At 40.4% G+C, this 25004-nt stretch overlaps 1 protein-coding gene and 1 pseudogene across 1 annotated transcript; both read right to left on the reverse strand.

Annotated features, from left to right (window-relative positions):
- Window positions 1-2511: 2511 nt before the first annotated feature.
- LOC111162179 (chromosome unknown C2orf66 homolog) lies at window positions 2512-5815 on the reverse strand. The gene is made up of 3 exons (XM_022526431.1): window positions 5753-5815; window positions 4922-5053; window positions 2512-2691 (listed from the first exon to the last, which is right to left on the reverse strand). Exons 1-3 carry the CDS (start codon window positions 5813-5815, stop codon window positions 2512-2514), a joined length of 375 nt encoding a protein of 124 aa, XP_022382139.1.
- An 18424-nt stretch (window positions 5816-24239) lies between these two features.
- LOC111145304 lies at window positions 24240-24726 on the reverse strand (annotated as a pseudogene).
- Window positions 24727-25004: the final 278 nt, after the last annotated feature.

Below are 25004 nucleotides of genomic sequence, written 5' to 3' on the forward strand. Positions count from 1 at the left end.
TCTACGTCGGTGTTTGTGGTTCACAGAACAGAAGAAAAGACTCCAAAAATATGCACATAAATCACATATGTCCCAAAGGTCAATCTATTTATATGTAAATCTGGAAATGTAGAATAAAATCACTATTAATTGACAAATGAGTGGAGGGGGGAAAAGGTTGAGCCATGACCATGATTGAATTTTTCTAAAGAGAAGCTTCATCTGTAGTTTTAAAATTGCCAGACACCTGAAAGACCAAGAAAATGTTATCACGAAATAGAAAGTGAAGATTATGCAAGCAATACAATGACCCTCTTGTTTTTCTTTCTTTTCCTTTTCCTTTCTTTCTTTTTTTTTAAGATTTATTTATTTGAGAGAGAGAGAGAGAGTGCCGTGGGAGGGTCAGAGGGAGACATAAAGAGACTCTTTGCTGAGTGCAGAGCCCAGCCTGGGGCTGGGTCCCACGCCCCTGAGATCTGAGCCAAAACCAAGAGTCGGCTGCTCAACCGACTGAGCCAGCCGGGCGCCCCTGTATTTCTTTTCTAATTGGAGGTGTTAGGACGGGAGCACATGTAATTATGAACTATTCTCCAAATAGAAGCTTAGCTTCTCTTACAAAGTTGAACAATTCCTATTACATTACGATACTACCAACTGGGTGCTTTCTCTGTTTCCTGCCCCTAAACATTACCCCATTCCGTGCTCACATGATGTTATTTATTTGATACTTTCTCTGACACTTTCTGTGAGTTAGAGATCAGTTTCTGCAATTTATAAATGAAGAAACCAAGGCTTCCAACCAACTCGTATGCAATTCTGTCTCATGCTGAAGCAGGCACTGCGGTATTAACAACTGTTCTGTTTTAGTGTCTAATAGCCTAGGGCCTCAGTGGGGATAATAACCAAGGGAACCCTTCATTAACATCCTCCTGTTTATTCTGATTAATTTCTCATTGTGGGAGCTGTCGAGTGCATATGCCACATGGTAAATTGCATTTTCCTGTTAGAATAGCAATCATTATTTTAAAAAGGCATCACATTTAAAAAGGAAATAATAATCAAAACCCTTTCACGTGCACAATAAAGTGCAACATGGTATGCTTCCCCACAATTTCATCTCTATCTTGTGGAAGAATGGGAGTAGATTTTATTTATTTTTTAATTTTTTTAAGATGTATTTATTTATTTATTCGAGAAAGAGAGCAAGAAAGCAACAAGCAGGGGGAGCAGCAGAGGGAGGGGGAGAGAAGTTGAGCAAGGAGCCTGATGCGGGGCTCGAACCCAGGACCCTGGGATCATGACCTGAGCTGAAGGCAGAGGCTTAACTGACTGAGCCACCCAGGCGCCCCTGGGAGTAGATTTTAATTATGATTTAATTCCCTTTTTTATTCAGTCAAATGAAAAGCTAATAGACTCGAATCACAACATATTTACTTGGAATGCACCATACCTGGGTTTTTGTAAATGGTAAATATTTATTTGATAGGAATGCTAAGGTAATATGAACATCAAAACTCAAATCTTAACCATAAATAAATTTCTGGGTTTTTTTTCTATGAGGAAAATGCCATCTTTACTAGTATTTTACTCCCCCCACCCCACCCCGGGTGAGGAAGTACAATTTCAAGTACATGTTTATTACTTTTTTCTAAGAAGAACCATTGTTTTAAACTTTTCTATTAAATCCAACTGCACTGTTTGACATTTTACTTTATATGTGATTTCCCACATAACTTAGCTATATGATCTGGTATGAAAAACGATAGGTAAAAGTGTATAGTATTCCACTGTATTTACAGTGATAATTCAAGGGAAGCCTGTCCGGCTCATTTGGTAGAGCTGGTAACTCTCAACATCAGGGATGTGAGTTCAAGTCCTATGTCGAGCACAGAGATTCCTTTAAAGAAAAAAAAAGTGATAATTCTTTCAATATAGCTCTTCCCAGAAAACTGTGCTTAAAAAATCATAAGCTGTCATTTCTTTCTTTTTTTTTAAATTTTTGTATTTTTTTAACATTTTTTAAAAGATTTTATTTATTTATTTGACAGACAGAGATCACAAGTAGGCAGAGCGGCAGGCAGAGAGAGAGGGGGAAGCAGGCTCCCTGCTGAGCAGAGAGCCCGATACGGGGCTTGATCCCAGGACCCTGGGATCATGACCTGAGTTGAAGGCAGAAGCTCAGCCCACTGAGCCACCCAGGTGCCCCTCTTTTTTTTTTTTTTTTTTAAAGTCCCAACATGAGGCTTGAATTCATGACCCTGAGATGAAGACCTGAGCTGAGATCAAGAGACATCTAACCGAGTCACCCAGGCACCTCAACTATTATTCATTTTTAAAACCAGACCATGAAATACATGAACCAAATCCAAATATTAATAATGATGATTATCATCAGAACTGAGAACATATTCCTTTGAGAAAATAAAAAATCATTTTCTAAATAAATACTTTCAAATCTCTTTTTGACTGAGTTGTATAATTGGACAGATTCTAGGGATAAAGGGATAACTTACCTGTGTTCAGCGGAAACACTCAGCCTTTGACATAATTAGGAAAGGAGTTTTTCTGCTCTTCATAATCTGCAAATGCAGAAGCAAGAAGTTCTGATTGGAAAGAGAGAGGTCTAGGATTCCCATTCATGGAGAAAGTGTTTGGAAACCTCCCAAGATCAAGACCTCTTCCCTTAAAATATGCCTGAAGGGTTCTAAAAAACTGAAGAGAGAAAGAAAGTGTTCAGTGCCATATGTAAATGAAACATCAAAAATACTCAGAGACAGATATTTTTTCCCTCTCTTTTTCCCCTCTGTGAATTGACTTGAGGGCTAATCTAGGATTCAGGAGGTGGAACACCCGGAAATAGAAATACACACTTTGGCTACTTCTCCTCCTTCCCTTCTGATGTGGAAGTCAAAGGCAGAAGAAAAATTATTAAATTTCCTTACTACTTACAGCCCAATGACAAGTCCTTGAAACAGGCAGAGGGACATTCCTCTAGGGAATCAACTGCCTCGATGTTGATATTCTGCTAAGAGCAAAAGGCAATCTTAGCCCAACGCCCATAATTCTGTAAATTACTTTAACATATGAGAATTCCTTTGGAAACTTCCTTTATCTCTACCCCCCAAGATACCTCTTGGCAATCATTCCCCAAGTATATGACCCACCCATACACATCTGAAGGGTCTCATGACTCAGGTTGTATTGGACAGTAATAAATGACCTTTTCCCAATAACAGCTCGCCCTCTCAAGATCCTGGAAACCTCGCTTACAAAGTTTCTTAGAGACTGATGCTGTCCCTAACCCCCTCCCACCTTGAAAGTACATAATGGGCCACTCCTCTTGACCCCGGTGCAGCTCCTTCTGCCCCTGGGTCCTGTCCCTGTGCTTTAATAAAATTACCTTTTTGCACCAAAAACATATCAAGAGGGGCGCCTGGGTGGCTCAGTGGGTTGAGGCCTCTGCCTTCAGCTCAGGTCATGATCTCAGGGTCCTGGGATCAGCCCCGCATCAGGCTCTCTGCTCAGCGGGGAGCCTGCTTCCTCCTCTCTTTCTCTCTCTCTGCCTGCCTCTCTGACTACTTGTAATCTCTACCAAATATATAAACAAAATCTTTAAAAAAAAAAACATATCAAGAATTCTTGGCTGTTGGCTTCAAACTCTGACATTCTTTCCTACATCACCCTCCACTGTCCTTTACCTGCCTTCTTTTTGATATTTCAACGCTAAACAAGATAATTCAACATTCTTGGTAGAGATTGAGAGGAATATCATTTTTTTAACAGCATCATAGATAGAGGGTTTATTGTAAACCACCTCTGAAACACTTAAGTCAGGGATTAAACTGAATTTCACAGTGATCAGAGCTCCATGCCTCCTCTCTGACTGAAGGTGAGATCCCAGGCATTGTTTTCTATGCTAGAACTGTAAGACGTGCATTTTCCAGCTTTCCTTTAGGAAATGGATACATAGAAGGTTGCAAAGGGCTACTTGGTTGTTTTAACCTTATACTGTCATATTTCACATCAGTTTCCTTATGGAAACTGTATTTTGAAATAGGAAAGTTAGCATGTTTATTGCATTTGGCATATTTTTTTAAAGATTTTATTTATTTATTTGACAGAGAGAGAGAGATCACAAGTAGGCAGAGCAGCAGAAAGGAGAGGGGGAAGCAGGCTCCCTGCTGAGCAGAGAGCCTGATAGGGGGCTTGATCCCAGGACTCTGAGATCTTGACCAGAGCCGAAGGCAGAGGCTTTAACCCACTGAGCCATCCAGGTGCCCATATTTGGCATATTTTTAAAAGAGAATTTTTGCTAGTGTTTTGAATTCTTTTTCCTAGATAACTTTTATTGAAAATAATGCGGGGAGGGGGGCTCCTGGCTGGCTCAGTTAGTGGAAAGTGCAACTCTTGGGGTTGTGGGTTCAAGCCCCACATTAGATGTAGAGATTACTTAAAAATAAATCTTCAATAAAAGAAAGAAAATAATGCCTGGTAAATCGATAAGAATGCAGATCAATTTTCAGTTTTTCCAATTGAGCTTTGCATGTATTGGTCATATGAGACTGTTTTATCATCAGTTCAATCTGAACTGTGAAAAAATCAGTTCCCTGCTATGTTCTTGATTTTGTATATCTATGACAAATCCAGGCTATAAGGTCAATGCGTATGTGAGATCATTTACAAATGTAATGTGCTGTATGAGTATAAAATCATCTTTAAATATAAATTTGTTTCTCCTTACAGAAACAGATGTAAATTGGCCAAAGGAACAATAGGGTACCAGCCACTAGGCTAGCAGAGCCCTTGACCAGTCCTGTTAAAGAACCGTCTTGGCACGTGGCAGCCTCCTCTCCACTGCGCTCCAGCAGACTGCAGCACGCATACGTCCAAAGACATGCCAGTTTCACCCTGTAGCCCAGCAGGTCCCAGTGCATGCTCTTACCAGATCTCGGTTTCTGGGGTTGTTGAGTGACTTCCATTTCTCTTTGTTTCTCAACGTGGCTCCATGCACAAGCCCAAGTAGCACCAGGGCAACACACAGCAGCAGGAAGGCTTTGGGCATGATGGAATGCAGCTGAGAAGAAGGAAGGACCAGGGAGAGTCAATGGTTAGAGAGAGAAGACAGAAAGAGAAAGAAACGAAAAAGGAGGAGGAGGGAGAAGAAGAAGGTAAAAGAAGGGAGGGGAGGAGAGAAGGGAGGGCAAAAGTGGAAAAGAGAAAGAGAAAGTATTTTTAAAGAGAGACAAGAAGGAAGAAATGGTATATTTGTTCCCCTGAATTTTGCAGCCCTCTTTTTTTTCTACGTTGATTTGCAGATGAAGAGCCCCCCCAATTCAATTGATTACCTCAAAGGAGTCCATGATGATGAGAATATTATACAGTGATAAGCAAAGCAATTATGATACAACCTAGAAAGTCTGAGTATGCCTTTTCATCTTTGGGAAAAAATGCACTTTTTCATCTCCAGAGAAAGCACAATTCTTAAAAAGCAAAAAGAAAAAACCTTGAATTACTTAAGTGGTAAGACAGCAGTCTTGAAAAATGAAGGAGGAGGAGGAGGAAGAGAAGAAAGAAAAGAAAAATATGAAAAAAAAATGAAGAAGGAGGAGGAAGAAGAGAAGAAAGAAAAGAAAAAATATACCCCAAACTGGGAAAATACTGTACACACAAGTCTGGCACAGACACATAGCACACAGGCATAACCACAGATTTTTTTCCCACCCCAGTGTGTGAAATGGAAATGAAACACACAGGAATGGCTGATGAAACTTACCCGGAGTTGGGTTTTGGCTGGCCCTGGTAGGCTACCCTGTTTACAATCTGCAAAGCAATTCATGGCTACTTATAACCAGTGGACCAGCTGCAAGGGGGAGTCAATGACGTGAGCAGGGGCAATCGAAAAATAATGATTTCATTCTCATGCCTGGCACCAAAGACCCTTGAGATTCACGTCTTCAAGCTTCCTCAGGGTGACAGTGAACTTATATGTCTTATAAATACAGTGGCCACTCCTCTAACCTCTGAACATTTTATGTGGTTTTTTTATGAAACACACAAGGCACTTCTACACAGCAAAGTGGCTTTTTACTTTTTCACTCTTAAGGGAAGGGTATACACAGCAGCTGGCAAATGATGATGATTACCCACCTAATAGAAGGCTCCTTTGGAGATACCAGCTTTTTAAATTAACATCATTTTTGAACAGGAAATTCTATTGCAAGAGATAAAATTGTTCTTTGTGACCTACACCTTATAGTTCTTCTGAGAATCTCAAAAAGCATTACAGGTTTTAAATAGCAGCATGGTTTCTCATAAAAACCCCTTCAAAATAGAGCAAAAAGAGAGCATGTGTTTCTTGGAAAAAAAGAACAGTTGCTATACCCATTCTTGCTGTATAAATGCCATCCTAAGAAAATGGTAGGGTAGAGAAATGGGATTTGAGTTGTGAAGTTGCTTCGGTTGCAATAATTCAGAACAACCCAGGACGAGGTCTTTGTGAGAAGGCTAGTAATCTGGACTAGAAATTAGAATACTCAGCTGTGGTCTGTCTTGCGTATTGACCCTGAGCTAGTCACAATGACCTACAATTGTTCATTCCTTTCTTCATTCATGCAGCAAACTTTTTAAAAAGATTTATTTATTTACTTGAGAGAGAAAGAATGTGAAGTTTGGGTGGGGGGGAGGGGCAGAGGGAGAGGGAGAGGGAATCTCAAGGAGACTCCCCGCTGGGCTGAGCACAGAGCCCGATGTGGGGCTTGATCTCAAGACCCTGAGATCATGCATGACCTGAGCTGAAATCAAGAGTCAAACCTTCATCCAATGAACCACTCAGATTCCCCCGGGGAACAAAATTTTATTGAGTGCCTACTATAGTCCAGGCACTGCTTTGAAGATAAAATGTTAGGAATAATAGGTTCTGCCTTCAATAAATTAATAGATTAGTGGGCAAGACAGAGATAAATCAAATCATTATACAACAAAATGTATAAATACAAATGATGAGAATATCTATGAAGAGAAATTGGGCGCTGTGAGAGGTAGAAGAGGGGGCTTTGATTCCGTCTCAAGAGTCAGGAAAGGCTTCTGTGAAGAAGCGACCTTACATCTGCTAGGTGAGGAGGAGTTACGGAGGCAACCTAGGGAGACAGAGGGCGAGAGTTTCAAACAAGGTGAACAGCTGCGCTAGATTCTGTGGCCGAAAGCAATATGGCACACCAGAGCGACGGAAGATGAATTATTGTGCCGGGAAGAGCGGGAGAGTCTGCTGAGACATGGGGCTGGAGAGGTCGTCAGATTATGATCTGTCTGCTGTGAGCAATGCTGACTGAAGGGTTGTAGTATCCAAGCAGCTTGAACAGACTTGCAGTTTTAAAATACTTTTCTGGTTCCAATAAGGAGGAGAGATTGAGGTAGGAAAGAGGGATGTAGAGGACCAGTTAGATGTCTACTGCAGTGATCCAGGCAGGGAGATGGTAAACGGGATGAGGACGGTAACACAGATGTAAAGACGTGGGAAGACCTGAGAGATATTTAGAAGGTCTGAATGCGACGGACTAAATGCTATGGAAGGCCAAACTGGGCGGAAGAGAATTTCAAGAACAATCCCTGGGTGTTGGGATTATGCCACTGAGTGGACGACAGGGCCATCCTCTGAGATGTCCAACACTGGCGTGGAGGGAAGAAGATCACGAGGTCCACTCTGGACGTGCGTTTGAAGAGCCTTTAAGATCTTCATGAGGTGGAGAGTACCTTGTTGGATACACAGTTCTGGAGCCCAGAGGGGAGATCTGGGGGAAAATGTAAATATGGGAATCGTTAGCATGTAAATGGGTGAGATTACCTCAGCAAAGATTAGAAAATGAGAAGAAAATTCGGCCTAAGACTTGAGTTTTGAGACGTTTTTATTACGTCATCTCTCCTTAAAACTCCCAGAGTTTGAAGTTCAAGTACTTCACGATAGGAAATATGAAACTGTTAATGAGATTACAGCCAAGTCGTTATACTATAAACTCCTTAGACAGTGCTCAACCTTATACTTCCTGTGCCAAGCACACGGAGCCCAACACATAAATGATACATTCTCTAAAATGGGAAAGACGGAGTAAGTAAGGATAGATTTTCACAGCCATTTATCTGTGAATATTTTCTAACTTTATCCCCATGTATATAAAAAACACAGCTCATTTTCTCCCATTTAAGAGCTCCCCATTTATGAAATATTTATAGGCATACCTCAAAGATATTGTGGGTTATGTTCCAGACCTCCCCAATAAAGTGAATACCACAAAAAAGAGAGTCAAACGAATTGTTTGGTTTTCCAGTGCATATAAAAGTTATGGTTGCACTATACTACAGTATAGTAAGTGTGCAAGATCACTGTGTCTAAAAAAAAACAAGGTACATACCGTAATTTAAAAATGCTTTAAAAATGCTTTGTTACTAAAAGAAACAAAAGAAAGCTAACCATCAGTGAGCCAACCTCTTTTTGCCGGTGGAAGGTCTTGCTTTGATGTTGATGGCTGCTGACTGATCAGGGTGGTAGTTGCTGAAGGTTGGGGTGGCTCTGGCAGTTTCTTAAAATAAGATAAGTGAAGTTTATCACATCAATTGACCCTTCCTTTCAGGAACGATTTCTCTGTAGTATGCAATGCCATTTGATAACATTTTACCCACCTCTCAAGTTTTGCCATGAGGTTGCAGCAACTCAATCCCATCTTCAGGCTCCACTTCTAACTCCGGTTCTCATGCTATTTCCACCACATCTGCAGTAATTTCCTCCATTGACATCTTGAACTCCTCAAAGTCATCTGTGAGAGTTGGAATCAACTTCTTCTTCCAAACTCTGTGAATGTTGCCATTTTGACCTCTTCCCATGAATCACAAATATTCTTAATGGGATCTAGAATGGTGAATCCTTTCCAGAAAGTTTTCCATGTATTTTGCCGAGATCCATCAGAGAAATCATAGTCTATGGCAGCTATAGCCTTATGAAATGTCTTTCCTTGACCCGTGGGCTACAGAATGGATGTCATGTTTGTAGGCACGAAAACATTAATCTTATTGTACATCTCTATCAGGGCTCTTGGGAGATCAAGTGCATTGCCAATGAGCAGTAATATTTTCAAAAGAATATTTTTTTCTGAGGAGTGGGTCTCAACAGTGGGCTTAAAGGATTCAGTAAGTCATGTTATAAACAGATGTGCTCCCATCAGGCTTTGTTGTTCCATTTTTGGAGCACAGGCCGAGTAGATTTAGCATAATTTCTAAAGGCTCTGGGATTTCCAGGACGGTCACTGAGCACTGCTTTCATTTACAGTCACCAGCTGTATTAGCTGCTAGCAAGATAGTCAGCCCGTCCTTGCAACTTTGAAAGCAGGCATTGACTTCTAGGATCGAGTTTGAAAGTCCGGATGGCATCTTCTCCCTATGGAAGCCTGTTTTGTCTACATGGAAAATCCGTTGCTTAGTGTGGTCACCTTGATCAGTTATCTTAGCTGGATCTTCTGGACAATCTGCGGTTTCTACATTAACTCTTGCAGCTGTACCTTGCAGTTTGATGTACTAGAGGTGGCTTCTTCCCTAAAACATCACGAAGTCATCTCTGCAAGCTTCGGACTTCTTATTCAGCTCCCTCACCCATCTCAGCCTACATAAAATTGAAGAGAATTAGGGTCCTGCTCTGGATTAGACTTTGGCTTAAGGGCATGTTGTGGCTGGTTTCATCTTCTATCCAGACCACTAAAACTTTCTCCATATCAGTAACAAGGCTATTTTGCTTTCTTATCATTTGTGTGTTCACTGGAGTGATCGTTCTGATTTCCTTTGAGAACTTCTCTTTTGCCTTTACAACTTGGCTAACTGGCACATAGCGTTTGGCCTATCTCAGCTTTCAACATGCCTTCTTCACTAACTTAATCATTTTTTGCTTTTGATTTCTCTTCCTTTCTTCCTTCCCTCTCTCCCTCCCTCCCTTCCCTCTTCCATCCTCCCTTCCTTCCTTCTGGAGAGATAGAGCAAGAGTGAGAGAAAGGGGAGGAGTATAAGGAGAGGGAGAGAGAGACTCTTAGGCAGGCTCCATGCCCAGTGCAGAGCCTGATATGGAGCTGGTTGTGGGGCTTGATCTCACGACCCTGAAATCATGACCTGAGCCAAAAATCAAGAGTCGGTCACTTAACAGACTGGTCACCCAGCCTTTTGATTTAAAGTGAGAAACATGCAACTCTTCCTTTCACTTGAGCACTTAGAAGCCGTTGCAGGTAATTAATTGGCCTAATTTCAATAGAGTGTCTTGTGGAATAGGGAGGCCTGAGGAAAAGGAGAGAGACGGGAGCAGTCAGAGCACACACAACATTTATTGAATTTTCTGTCTTAAATGGCTGTGGTTCATGGTGCCCCAAAACAATTACACGGTAACATCAAAGGTCACTGATCACAGATCACCGTAACAGATATAATAATAATGAAAAAGTTTGAAATGTTGTGAGAATTACCAAAATGTGACTCAAAGACATGAAGTGAACAAATGTGTCAGGAAAATGGTGCCGACAGACTAGCTAGATGCAAGGTTGACGCGCACCTTCGGTTTATAAAAAATGCAGTATCTGTTAATACAGTGGAAGAAAGTTTGCCTGTACAGTTTCTCCACAGAGCCACAGACGAACGGTGACACACACCTTATCTGTTCACTGAGACTGCGGCTCCCCTGACTGTTGAAAGAAACTATATATTTAAATAAAACAAGTGTTCTAAATTCTTCTAATTTTTTATTAATCTTAAATTTCTGTTTTAAAGAGCAGAATGGATTATTGACAAAGCTGATGATGACATTTTCTTCAGAATGTATCAGCACGGCACTAAGTAGATATTTTGCAAGAATTTGGTCAATGAGTTCCATCAGGAGAAAACAAAAAAACCCAAATAGTTTAGATTCCCAAACCATTCATTTCAGGTTTAAATGATCCTGTTGGGGCTCTCCGTTAAGCAGAGCCTTTGTGAAAGTAGTGGTCGGGGTATTCCAGGCAAAAAGGCTCTTCCACATGCAGAGGCATCTGAATGAGGGTCTTTGCTGGCGTTTCTCAATTAGAAATTGAAAAGAAAATAGAGTGCTCGGCTCAAGGCTCCACACATAAAAGAAACCCAATAAACGAGCTGATTGAATTACAAACTTAGACAATAAATTCGATGTGCCGATAAAGGCGAGGAAAGGATGGTAAATGAAGAGGTATTGTGAGAGGCAGAGAGGTTTTCAGACGATCTCTGTCAAACTCTACACCCTTTTCAAGTCCTTCCTGTCTCTATTAGGCAGAAAAAGGCAGAGCTGACGATAGCTATTTAGCTGTATTGTGAACAGGGACAAGAATTTAATTTCTTTTTTCTTTAGCCTGCTCCGAATGAGGGAAAGGGGAAATTACTGTCTATCGACTGCTTCCTCAGCCACGACAAGAACTTCAAAGCCGGTGGGAAGATGGCTCAGACGAGTAGCAGGGCAAGCCAGGCAGCTCTCGGCGCATGGCGACCAGGACTGCTTTCCCTGGCAGCGGGCAGATCGCTGCTTGAAGGTAGAGTAAAGAGAAGAGGGGAGAAGAGGCACATAGGCCTCTTGCCAGACACAGAACAGAAGCCAAGAGCCGTGGCAGTGACCATGATGCATGGGAGGGGAGAGGCTCACCCCTCATGTCCTGGGGCCACAGAACAGTTCCAGACCCTGTGAGACCTTGGGGAGGTGTGGGAGGCCCAGAAACCACTGAAACTGGATTCCTTTCCTCTCCCATTCGGATGGGGGAGATGAAGCCAGTTTTTTTAAAAAAAAATCCGACATTCTCGAACACTTCCGCAATATGGTTAACCCTTTGTCCACTTTGGCAATACTGACACCACGGAAAGTATCTCCAGTTCTGTGGAGTCGGTCCTCAGAATTCTCTAGTCGTTCACCAGGCAGAAATCTCTTGAATTCTTTGCTGGCCTCTGGTTTGTTTAGAATGTCTTTAAAACGTTGAAGGGGTATATTGAAGAAGGAAAAAAGGGACGCCTGGGTGGCTCAGTGGGTTAAGCCGCTGCCTTCGGCTCAGGTCATGATCCTAGCATCCTGGGATCGAGTCCCACATCGGGCTCCTTGCTCAGCAGGGAGCCTGCTTCTCCCTCTGCCTGCCACTCTATCTGCTTGTGCTCACTCTCGCTCTCTCTCTCTCTCTGACAAATAAATAAATAAAATCTTAAAAAAAAAAAAGAAGAAGAAGAAGAAAAAAAGATCTTCCACTTTTTAGAACATTTTACAGCTGTTGATACCTCTTAAGGGCCAGAGTATGAGCCAATTCTAGAAGCCTGAATGTATAAAGGAAGGAGGAAAACGGCCACGTGGACTGACCATCTTTCTCCTTAAGAGCGTTTGCCCTCACTTCCTGGCCTCATCAAGTGTCCCTGGTCACCAGCTGGGGCCTCAGCAGCAGCCTTCCTTTCTCCCAGGGTCCCTCCTCTGGTCACCTTCCGTGCCACCAGCTTTCCTGAGCCACCAATGCTAGTCACACAGGGCCAGGCAGCGTGTACTTTTTAATCCTGCCCTCAGTTCAAGTTTGCTGTCCTACAACTAAGCTGAGCAACACAAGGTAAAAATCATGATAACGATTCTTGATCTGAACCAGCTTGGGGAAACAGCAAGAGAACAGATCTCCCAGTCCACACAGTGTCTGAGATAAAAAAAACCAGACTCTCTCAACCTGGATTTGAGACCCAGGTTCCCAGTTCCCCATCATGCTGGGCCATCCAAAGTCATAATAAAGGAGTAAAGGATGTTTCCTAATAGATGGCTAGCCAAAACAATACCTCAGGGCTTTGCCACAGCTTTCCTGTAGTCAGTCTCCTTTCGTAGTGGACAGTCTGAGGTGGTTGGCAATACCTTTGGCTTTGCAACTGACCCCGGGACAGAGGCAACAGAAAAACAAGGTCACGCTGATGAAGAAAGACTTACAAGATCACATCCGCTTCTACTGGCTTCTTGGTGCCTGTAAGATAAAAGTCTAGGCTCTTGAGCATGACGTAAAGGCTCTCAACAGAACCGGATCCCACCCTTCCCACCCTTTGTCCTCTCCCGCCAACATCACCCACACTTCTACTTAGGTGCCTTCGCATTGGGCTGTTGCTTCTGCCTAGACACCCCTTGCAAGCCCTCAGAGCGTATCCCTGCCCTTCAGGGCTCACCTCAAACGTCACTTCCTCTCAGAAAAGGAAACCATTTAGTCACTTCCACAGCTCTTCGCCTGTCAACTTAAAATGACTCCGCTTGCTTCCGCGTGTTTTATTGTTCCCCAGGTGAGCTTCTCGAAGGAGGCAACACATCCTTTTCATCCCTGCTTCTTCGGGCTTTTTTATCACTGGCACGATGCCTGGTACACAGTAGCAAGCCTACCACAGGTATCTACGGAGTTAATCATTCTTGAGGTAAAAGTTCAGCTTAGATTCTCGTGAGGCTCTTTTGAAATGTGAGCCGTGTTACATATCTATCTTGTTTTGTTAATCTAAAGATTTACAACTGTTGGGGCACCTGGGTGGCTCAGTTGGTTAAGCATCTGCCTTTGGCTCAGGTCATGATCCCGAGGTCCTGGGATCAAGCCCCATATAGGTTTCCCCACTGAGCGGGGAGTCTGCTTCCTCTCCTTCTGTCCCTTTCTGCTCTGCTCTCTCTTTCACTCACTGTCTTTCAAATAAATAAATAGAATCTTAAAAAAAAAAACTTACATCCTATCATATTTTAATAAAAAGAGATAACTGTAGGTGGCCAATAAGGATTTGTTGATTTGACTTGAATATTCAATGGATCAGTAAAGTATAAATTACTATTCACTCTAGCTGTTGCAAAAAAGAAAGAAAGAAAGGAGAAAGGAAGGAAGGAAGGAAAGGAAAGTGAAACGGGCAGAATGTGGCACTGTTATGACCACACACACCGTCCTAGTTAAGTTGTCCTGGAGTTGCGACCACAATCCAAGGAACGTGGGCAGCCCCCAGAAGCTCAAAGGAGAAAGGAACATTTTTCCCTAGAGTCTCCAGAGGAAGCATACTCCCGTCCACACCTTGATTTTGGTTCAGAGATACTGATTAGAGACTTCTTGCCTCCAAACCTGGGAGAGGATAATGTTTGCCGTTTTAAGCTACTGACATCTTGTCAATGTGTTGCAGTAGCTACAGGAAACGAACACAAGAGGTGTTGAGGTGCTGGGCCAGTCATGAGGGAGGAAGCCACAGAACTCCCTGTGCCGAGTTCAGCTTCTACAAGATATAACGGACTACAGTTCAGCTTCTACAAGATATAACGGACTACAGACACACCAAGAAGTGGGCTCTAAATTCTCTGTTCCCTTCTGAGAAAGGTAGAGCTTGTTGTTGTCCAATCCACAAGACAAAATGGATTTAGATTGAAAGGTCTATCATGAACCTGAGGTTTTGTGTGAGTAAAACTAGACTTTAAAATGGTTGTGGTTTTTTTTTTTTAATATAAAAGGGATGAAAAAATTTCCACCTTAGACTATTAAATTAGATAAGACCCTAAGCCATGAGTCACATAATTTTGTAATGGACCACATATTTTAGTCCATTAATAAAATTATGTGAGTATGTGGAAGAAATGCCATTCTTAAAATATTACTCAAATTTCCAGGCATATATTTCATATGATAAAGGGAGTAGATTCAGAGAAGGCAGAAATTGAGAACAATTCAGACGGGCATTTCTTTGGATGTTTTTGGGCATAATGGGCAAATGATTCTCTTTCATGGTGCTATTTATCAATTGTGAGCTCTGACATAGAACTAGTGAGCTTTTATTCCATTTTTTAAAAAGTCAACAAACTGCCCTCCCCTCAAACAAAACCAAAACAGCTCCCCCCACAAAAACAATGCTTAGTTCCCAGTATTTCCGGAGCTCTTGAGTACTCTAGATGCCTAAGATATTATCCAATTATTTTAAACAAAATTGAATAGCAGACCTTTACCTTCTCACTTCAAAAGTGCATTCGGTAAGTCTGGCCCTGGGAAAATCCACAAGAAATCTCCGCAGCAGAATTGATTTCCCAAGTGGCAGTGGGGACATTTGAAGTTTCTGCTAAACATATTACCTGCTGACCTTTAAAAAAATTCCATTTATAAAACTTGGGTTATTGGCACCTGTGTGGCTCAGTGGGTTAAAGCCTCTGCCTTCGGCTCAGGGCTCTCTGCTCAGCGGGAGGCCTGCTTCCTCCTCTCTCTCTGCCTCTCTGCTTACTTGTGATCTCTGTCAAATAAATAAATAAATAAATAAAATCTTTTAAAAAAAAAGTTGGGTTATTGAGGTTCTATGATTGAGTTATAGAAGTATTTTATATATTCTGAAAACAAACCCATTGTTAGAAGTATGTTTCTGACATCATGGTTTGCCTGTATATTTTCTTAATGATGTCTTTTGATGAGCAGAAGTCTTTAATTGTGATGAAGTATAATTTTTTTTAAAGATTTTATTTATTTATTTGACAAAGAGAGACACAGCAAGAGAGGGAACACAAGCAGGTAGAGGCAGAGGGAGAAACAGGCTTCCACCGAGCAGAGAGCCCAGCACAGGGCTTGATCCCAGGACCCCGGGATCATGATCTGAGCCAAAGGCAGATGCTTAATGACTGAGCCACCCAGGGGCGCCTATGATGAAGTATAATTTACCAAACTTTAAATCATGTTGCTTTATTCTTTATTCTGTCAAAGCACCTTTGCTTACCATCATATCACCAAACATTCTCTTATATTTTCTTCTAGAAGCCTTACAGTTTGGTTTTTACATTTAGATTTTATGATTCCCCTCAGATTAGTTTCGTGTTCGATGTGAGGAAGGGTCCAGGTTTATGTTTTTCCCCATGTAACTGTCCATTTATTCCAGCATTACATGTTGAAAAGAATTTTTCCCCCACTGGAATTTTTTGGCACCTTTGTCAAAATCAATTGACAATAAAAATGCTTCTTTTTGGGGCGTCTGGGTGGCTCAGTGGGTTAAGCCTCCGCCTTGGGCTCAGGTTCATGGTCCCAGGGTCCTGGGATGGAGCCCCACATCTGGCTCTCCGCTCAGCGGGGAGCCTGCTGCCACCCCACCCCCGGCCTGCCTCTCTGTCTACTTATGATCTCTGTCAAATAAATAAATAAAATCTTAAAAAAAAAACAACTTTGTATTTTAGTTATTGTGATTATAATTTGCATTTTTCCTATGACTGTGTTGAGCAACTTTTTGTGTGCTTACTTTGTTATCCATTTATTTTCCCTGTGAAGTCTGCTTAAGTATTTTGCTAGGTTTAAATTGGTTTGTTTTCTTATTATTGCATTTTGAGAGTTCTTTATATATTTTGGATACAAGTTCTTTATCAGATATGTGTTTTTATTCCTCACTTGTGAATTGTCTTTTCATTTTCTTAACATGGCATTTTGAAGAACAGACATTAAGGGTCTGTTTCTTGGTTTGCCTCCTCCCTCTCTTTTTTCCGCACTTTGCTCATTTGTTTCTTAAATTCCACATATAAATGAAGTCATATGGTATTTGTCTTTCTCTGACTTATTTCACTTAGAATTATACTTTCTAGGTCCAAATATGTTGTAAATGTCAAGATTTCATTCTTTTTCATGGCTGAGTAATATTCCACTGCATATGCATGTGTGTGTGTATACCTAAATAAACTATTCAGAAATAAATTTAAAAAATAATATCTACAAGTTTTTCTAAATGCATTAATCTACTATGAATATAATATTTGCATAATTGATTTTTCTTCATTAAGTAAAACTCCAACATATACAAAAGTAAAGAGAACAGAATAATGCAATTCCATGTACTTATCACTCAGCTTCAATCCTTATCAACACACAGGCAACTGCAACATAATTGATTTTTATTAAATTAGGCTTTTAAAGTATCTTGGGTCATTGTTACTATCATTCATTCAAAAAATATTTAACAAATTCTACCATGTGAAATATGCATTGCCAAGTGTAGGAACACAAAGCCGTGACCTATGGAAAGAGACACAGTCCCTGGCTGTGAGGAGAAGAAAATCTATTTGGAGAAATAGAATGGTGTGGTGGAAAGGGTTTCAGAACCAAATTTAACCATGTTTAAAACTGAGCTCTGCCATTCCCATGGGCAGTTTTTAATATTTCTGCACCTCAATTTCCTTATCTGTGAAGTAATCTCACTTTGCAGTGTTGTCATAAAAATTAGAAATGGTCCATCTAAAGGACCTAGCACGCACCTGACCCGTAGATTTTAACTAAGTATCACTATTACGAACCACACATGGAAAGCGCACAGACGGAACGTGATGACCCTCTTAGGATATGGAACCAGGACAATAAGAGCCGGAAGCAGAGACAGGTAGATTAGCCCTGCCTGTGGCAGTTGATAATTTTTGTGAAGAAAATTTTGACAACCCGGCTATTGGAAGGAAGTTTTTAAGCGAGGGCAGAAAAGGAGCAACAGGGAGGACAGAATCACAGAAGATTCCGTGTCCCAGCCTACTTGTGTGCAGACTACTTGTGGCTTCCTTCTATCCTTTTTGCTATGGACTGAGTTGTGTTCCCCCAAATTCATATGTTGAAGCCTTAACCCCTAGTTGATTTTGGACTGTCCAGTCTCCATAACTGTGAGAAATAAATTTCTGTTGTTTAAGCCACCCAGTCTGTGGTGTTTGGTTATGGTAGCAGAACAGGTTAATACATTTTTCTTCTTAGATGTTGTTTGGGGAGGCAACATAGCCAGCTTAACACTTGTTTCCATAGCCTCCCTTGTATTTCTTAGCGGCCATGTGAGATCACTCTGGCCAGTGGGCTGCAGACAGAAGTCCCTGAGGTAGGAAAGGGTCAAGAGAGGAAGAGCTCTGCTCTTTCCTCTTCAAATGGAAATATCATGTAGCTACCATTTTGTTAAGAAAGCCACACATTAAGGATGGAGAACTAATGGGCTAGAAGGAATTTTAGTTCTTGATGACCTCAGGGAGACTTATCCTGAATTTTTACTTGAAGAATTGATTGTTTCAGCAACTGTCAGGTTTTTTGTTTCTTGCCAACAAATCCTAACTCAAGTAGTTTGTGTGCGGAGGAGATGGGTGTCTTTGGAAAATAGTAGAAGGACTGGAAATGTTGGTTGGTCAAGCTGTCAAAAGAAGGAGTTTGGGCTGTATCTTATAGAGCATGAAGGAAGACTAGAAGGTTTTGGAAAAGAGAATGATAATATTAATTTGCTTTTAAAAAAGATTAATGGTGCGGATGCCATGGTGTCTCAGTCATTAAATGTCTGCCTTTGGCTCAGGTCATGATCCCAAGGTCCTGGGATCGAGCCCCGCATCAGACTCCCTGCTCAGCAGGAAGCCTGCTTCTCCCTCTCTGACTCCCCCTGCTTGTGTTCCCTCTCTCGCTGTCTCTCTCTGTCAAATAAATAAATAAATAAAATCTTAAAAAAAAAAAAAAGATTAACGGTAAACTCATGTACAGGATAGAAGTAAAGTGGGTGAGGCCAGGGGAGAGATCATTCACGAAGCTGCTGTAAAATGTGGGATGCTACTAATGATGGTCTAAAGTAGGGTGAGGGCCAGAAAGGAGTGTACCAATGTAAGAGTGACCCTAAAGTGCTGGACTGTTTAGGGCTTAGCAACTGATTGCACGTAGTAAGCAAGGGAGAAATTGCTGCATGTGGTAAGAAAGAAAGAAATTGTCTAAGTGGATTTTCAATTTGTGTAATTCGGAAGATTTAATAGAAATTTGGAAACTAAGAAGAATTGTTAATTAGGGAGGGAAAGAAACTGTCAGTTGAAATTCCAACAGTGACTTGAAATTGATGTCTAGTTTAGAGAAAACGAGAGATGGGAGAGCTAAGAAGAAAGCACCTATCATTTCTCAGGCACCTACTAATATGTGCATTTGACCCATTATCCCACTTTGTCCTCATGCCAGGTTTACAAGATAGTATTACTAGCCATAATTTAGGGATGAAGACTTAGTCTCAGGAAGACTAAAAATACTGCCATTGACTCTGAGATACTCAGATACAGAGCCGGGGAGGGAGGGAGGGAGGAATGAGTCTGTCTGACTTGGTGAATCATCCACCAAAAATATAACATTAGAGTCATAGAGTTAGATGAAATCTCTAAGGAAAAGTAGAGAAAGAGTAACAAAGAAGACTGGGGGCAGATCATTGAAAACTTTTTTTTTCAAGGCAAGAGCAATAACTACTATGGTCAGGAAAGATTTTGACAGAGAGTAGGATGTAAACAAATTTAATTATTATTATTATTGGACATCTTCAGTGGAAAGAACTCTATTTCTTAGATAGACAATCTTCTTTGAATTCTACTATGGGCAAATTGTTTAATTTCTCTAATAGTAGGTTCTTTCTTGTAGTGTGGGAACAATAATCTTTCCTCTAAGGGTTTTTAATAGGGAGTGAAATGAGATGCTGAGTGTGAATGTCTGGCATGGATTCTAGTATGATAGGTACTCAATGAATATCTGCTAAAGGGATAAATTGTAGGTGACAAGGCAGTCTGTCTGGAATGTTTCTAGTAAAATAAATTGCTTATTTTCTGTTTTCCTATAATTTTTTTCTTTTCTTTTACAGTTGACTTACACACACACACACACACATGCGCACACATTTTTTAAAGTAGGGTCCATGCCTCGTGTGGAACCCAATGCAGGGTTTGAACTCACAACCCTGAGCTCAAGACCTGAGCTGAGCTCAAGAGTTGGATGCTTAACTGACTGAGCCACCCAGGTACCCCATAGCATATATTTCTGAATACGGATTCCAGTTAGTTGTATTCTGGCTCCTAAAGAACTGGGTGCCTGGGTGTCTCAGTCAGCCAAGCATCTCCCTTCGGCTCCCTGGGATCAGCCCCACATGGGGCTCCCTGCTTTGCAGGGAAGCTGTTTCTCCCTCCTCCTGCTCTTGTGCTCTCACTCACTCTCTCTCCCTCTCAAATAAATAAAATCTCAAAAAAAAAAAAAAAAAACCCCACCAAACTTACTGCATTATAGTCTCATTGTAACACTGGGCTTCTTTTTTTTAAAAGTTAATTTCAAACTGTATGCTATTGCAAAAAGACGAAGAAAGAACAAAATGGAGATTCAAAAACCTACTCTCCGTTCCCTCCCTTGTAGTTATGGTACCTAAAATCTTAGGAATATTGAAAATTAAGATAGGCCACTGGCTGGCAGCATCTTACCTTTTAATTCTTTGAATGATATCTCTGCACATCATGGGAATCAGTAAAATCTAACACAAAAAGAAACTTGCCTACCGCATCTAATTAGTTGCTAAGCCTTAAAAAGTCCATCATTTTAGGGTCGTACTTACATCGGTACCCTCCTTTCCACTCCCACTCTAGTTTAGACCACTATTACTAGCATTCCTTATTTTTAAACTTTTAAAAATATATACATTTTTATTAAGTAATCTCTATACCTGACATGGTGCTTGAATTCACTAACCCGTTATCAAGAGCACATGCTCTACTGACTGAGCCAGCCAGGCACCTCACTAGCATTCCAAATTTTAGAGTGGATTCAAAAATGATCTGCCTTTCCTTGCCTCATCCACTTCCCTTCTATCCTGCACATTTTATTACTATTAATCTTTAAAAAAAAAAAAACAAAGATCACTTTTTAATTATGTTGTGTTAGTCACCATACACTACTTCCAATAGTTTTTGATGGTAGTGTTCCATGATACATTGTTTTCCTGCAACCCCCAGTGCTCCAGGCAGTCCGTGCCATAAACGCCAGTGTTAGAAGAGCTCCCCAATTCTGGCTCTGCCGGTTTCTTTCCTACCTATCCTACAAGCAGAGCACAACCGGGGGATCATATGTCATGACGTTTAAGTTGCCCTACTCAATTCATCTGGTCATTCAGTGTTTCTAAGAGTAATGTCAGGAGTGAGGGAGGCATTATTTCTATACCCCATTAAGACTATTGGCACAACAATGCTTCCTGGGTATTTTCATGTTTCCGCATGACTTCATGCCTTTGTTTCCCAAGTAAGGAAACGAACATGCTATAAAGATAATGCCTCCTTTTCCCAGAAACATCTACTTTTCAGTGCTCTGTTTCCTCCTATTTGCCAGAGTCACACACTTACGTTTTATGGGGAGATAAAACCTGGAGCCATCTGCTTCCATCCCAAAGAATTGTAAAACATTTGGGAGCAAAGGCTTCTCTTCCTCTCCCAGGAAGTGAAGAAGGCAGCATGTAGCCCAGATTCATAATTTCAAGGTTCCTCTCCCATGGTTCAAAACAAAACAAAAAACCTCTTTCGCACAAATAGGGTTAACCTGGCTCTCCTGACATTGCCCTGATGGAGAAAAAATGGGGCAAGGGGAACCAACTGCTTTATGTAATAATAATCTGTTCACGATCCAGAAATCTTATTTTTGCTTTCAGGAGAATATAAATAAATATAGCTATTAAAACTTTTCAAAGACAATGCCAAAGGGTTACAAAATATATTCTAAATGAAGTTTCTCCAAAGGGGGTTGTGTGCTTTCTAAGTGGTGTGCAAGACAACATATTAGGATGTGTGAGGAAAATGTAATTCATTTTCATCTTTTAATCAGATTAATACAGATTAATACATGAACATTTTACACATGGATTGATAACAATGCTCTCATATACTCAGCCTTTATCAGAGCTGATTACACAATGTGTGTGGGATACAATCTGGGAGAATTCTATAGCATGTGGGAAGATGACAGGGCACAGTAACAGTGGTTTCATTTGTTCACTAAGCATTCCGTAACACTGCAGGATACGTGAGCAGTTAAAGGATTCATGGGTCATGTTATCAAATACTTATTATAGAACCTCATTTTAACTATCACAAATGAGGAGTTTAAAAATACTTATAAGAAACTACAACTTAGATCCAGGCACTCATCAAACCTCAGCCGGTCTCTAACTCTTGATCTCTCAGCCACTCTTTCTTCTATGCTAACTTCATTTTCAAACAACCTATTTTCATGTCAGAATCCCTGAAATTCCAGGTCTATATCTACAGTTGTACATTTTAGTCGAGAGTTCTTACTTGTAACTACAGACTCTGACTCTGAGGATTAAACAGAATGGAAGTTTATGAAAGACACTGAGGATTAAACAGAATGAAGTTTCTTATTTGTGGGCTACAGAATTGTTGTAAAGCCTGGAGAACTAGACCCACAGCCAAACTTGCAAAAAGAATGGTATAAAGAGACTCCAACACCAGTTATCCCACCACCACCACCAACACCATCTTCCCTATCCAGGGACCCTCAGAGTGACTGTCCAGGAGTTACTGGCTTAAATATACAGCCAGTTACTATGTGGACCCCAAAGCATAGTTTTCTCCAGGCTGCAGAGTCAGAATTTTGGTCTATGTGAACAAAACAACAAGATAGAAGGATGTCTTCCTTTCCAGGACCCTTCCAGCAGACAAGCTATTTTGTACAACTAACATATTTTAAGCTTTTAGAAAAATGTTCTAAATAAAAGCCATGTGAGAAATGAAGTTAACTTGGCTAATAGTCAAAATATAAATTACAAATGAGCTGATGGCACTTCATAATTTTAAGCTTTGCTTAATTGAAAAATAATTGAGACTTGGCACTATCTCTTACATCAGACTTTAAGAAAAATAATATGAGACAATATCATCCAAATAGTTTTTAGTTGATAATAAAGTTTCTTTTATACTCTTAAAAAAAAAAAGAAGAAACTACAACTTAGAACAAAAAGTTGAAAATAATACTAGTAACGTAAGACAAACCAACAAAAGGAGATATCAGTGCTAATACTTCTACCCTCTTAACAGGCTCATTAGGAATTAAACGCAATAATTTAAAAAGATTTGACAAGAAGTTACTCTTTTCTATGAAAGACACCAACTATTCAAGTCAATCTTGAGAAAGAAGAACAAAGCTGGTATTACCATGCACCTAGATTTCAAACTATACTATAAAGCTATAGTAATCAAAATAATATGGTACCAGCACAAAAACAACACACAGATTCATATAACAGAATAGAGAGCCCAGGAATAAACCTATGCTTATATGGTGAGTTAATCTATGACAAAGGGGGACAAGGATATGCAATGGGGAAAACCAGACATCTACACACAAAAGAATGAAACTGGACCACTTTCTGGCACCAGATACAAAAATAAGCTCAAATGAAGACTTAAGATCTGAAGACCATAAAATTCCTAGAAGAAAACAGAAGTAGTAAGCTCTTTGACATCAGTCTTAAAAATATTTTCTTGGATTTGTCTCCTCAGGCAAGGATCACAAAAGCAAAATAAACAAATGGAACTACATCAAACTGCAAAGATTTTGGACAGTGAAGTAAGCTATCAACAAAACAAAAAGGCAACCTAGTGAATGGGAAGAGATACTCACAGATGATATATTCAATAAGAAGTTCCCTCCCCCTCTATATTCTCCCTGCTTGTGTGTTTTTCTAAAATAAATAAATAAGTCTTTAAAAAAAATCCAACTAAAAAATGGGCAGCAGACTTGAATAGACATCTTTCCAAAGAAGATATACAGATTGCGAACAGGTACATGAGAAGATGGTCAACATCACTAATCATCAGGAAAATGCAAATTCAAACCACAGTGAGATATCACCTCACACCTGTCAGAATGGTTATTATCAAAAAGACAAGAATAACAAGTGTTGGTAAGGATGTGGAGTAAAGGAAACCCTTGTGCACTGTTGGTGGGAATGTAAATTGGTTCAACCACTATGTAAAGACAGTATGAAGGTTCCTAAAAAAAATTAAAATAGAACTACCATATGATCCAGCAATTCCACTTCTAAATATTCAAGGAAAACAAAAACCACAAATTCGAAAAGACATTTGCATCCCTATGTTCATTACAGTTTTACTTACAATAGCCAGGATATGGAAGCAGCCTTTATGTCCACTGACAGATGAATAGATAAAGGAGATGTGATATAAACACAAGCATGGGACATTTTTTGTTCAGCCTGTTAGTATAAACATCCTTACAGAACTATTTGATACTGAAGAATAAGCTGGTTTACATATATGAATATTCAAACGAGCAAACAGCTCTATAAAACCAGATGCAATCATTTAGATAGTATACTATGATTTAAGCACACTTAGAAAATTTATAAAACTTAACTCCTATTCTGAACAGTCAAGAGAAGCAAATCAACTAAAAGTATTTCTTTTTTTTTTTATCATGAAAAAACTGTATTTAGATTTAGCCAGCTGGACTCAGTTTAGATGATCCCAATTTTGTTGGCAACATCCAAAGCATCATAGTCAGGGGCCAGCCGAACGTATGCCTTCTTCTCTCCATCAGGCCTGATTAAGGTGTTGACCTTGGCTACATCAATGTCATAGAGCTTTTTCACAGCCTGTTTGATCTGGTGCTTGTTGGCCTTGACACCCACAATGAACACAAGTGTGTTGTTGTCTTCTATTTTCTTCATGGCTGACTCAGTAGTCAGGGGGAACTTGATGATGGCATAGTGATCAAGCTTGTTTCTCCTGGGGGCGCTCTTTCGAGGGTATTTGGGCTGCCTTCAGAGACGCAGAGTCTTGGGTCTTCGGAACGTAGGTGATGTGCGAATCTTCTTTTTTTGGTGACTGTGGACGCCTTTCAGCACCGCTTTCTTGGCCTTCAAAGCCTTTGCTTTGGCTTCGGCTTTGGGAGGGGCAAGGGCTTCCTTCTTAGCTTTCGGCGCCATCTTCCAACTAAAAGTATTTCTAAAAGCTCAACTTGATTTTATAGAATTTTCCTTGAGTTAGTATCATTACTCTACCCATACCCAATATAAAATTATCTATTAAGTATAGTAAAATGCTCCAATTTATTTGATAACCTATTTTTCCTTTATCTCAGGATCATGAGTTCAAGCCTTACATTGGGTTCCATGCTGGGCATGGATCCTACTATTTAAAAAGGAAATAAAAACAAAAAACAAGAACAAAACCATCTCTAATCAAAATCTCTCTCACGTGTGTG

Source organism: Enhydra lutris, unplaced genomic scaffold (genome assembly GCF_002288905.1).
Source record: "Enhydra lutris kenyoni isolate GAN:26980312 unplaced genomic scaffold, ASM228890v2 scaffoldscaffold1, whole genome shotgun sequence".
NCBI classification, from domain to species: domain Eukaryota; kingdom Metazoa; phylum Chordata; class Mammalia; order Carnivora; family Mustelidae; genus Enhydra; species Enhydra lutris.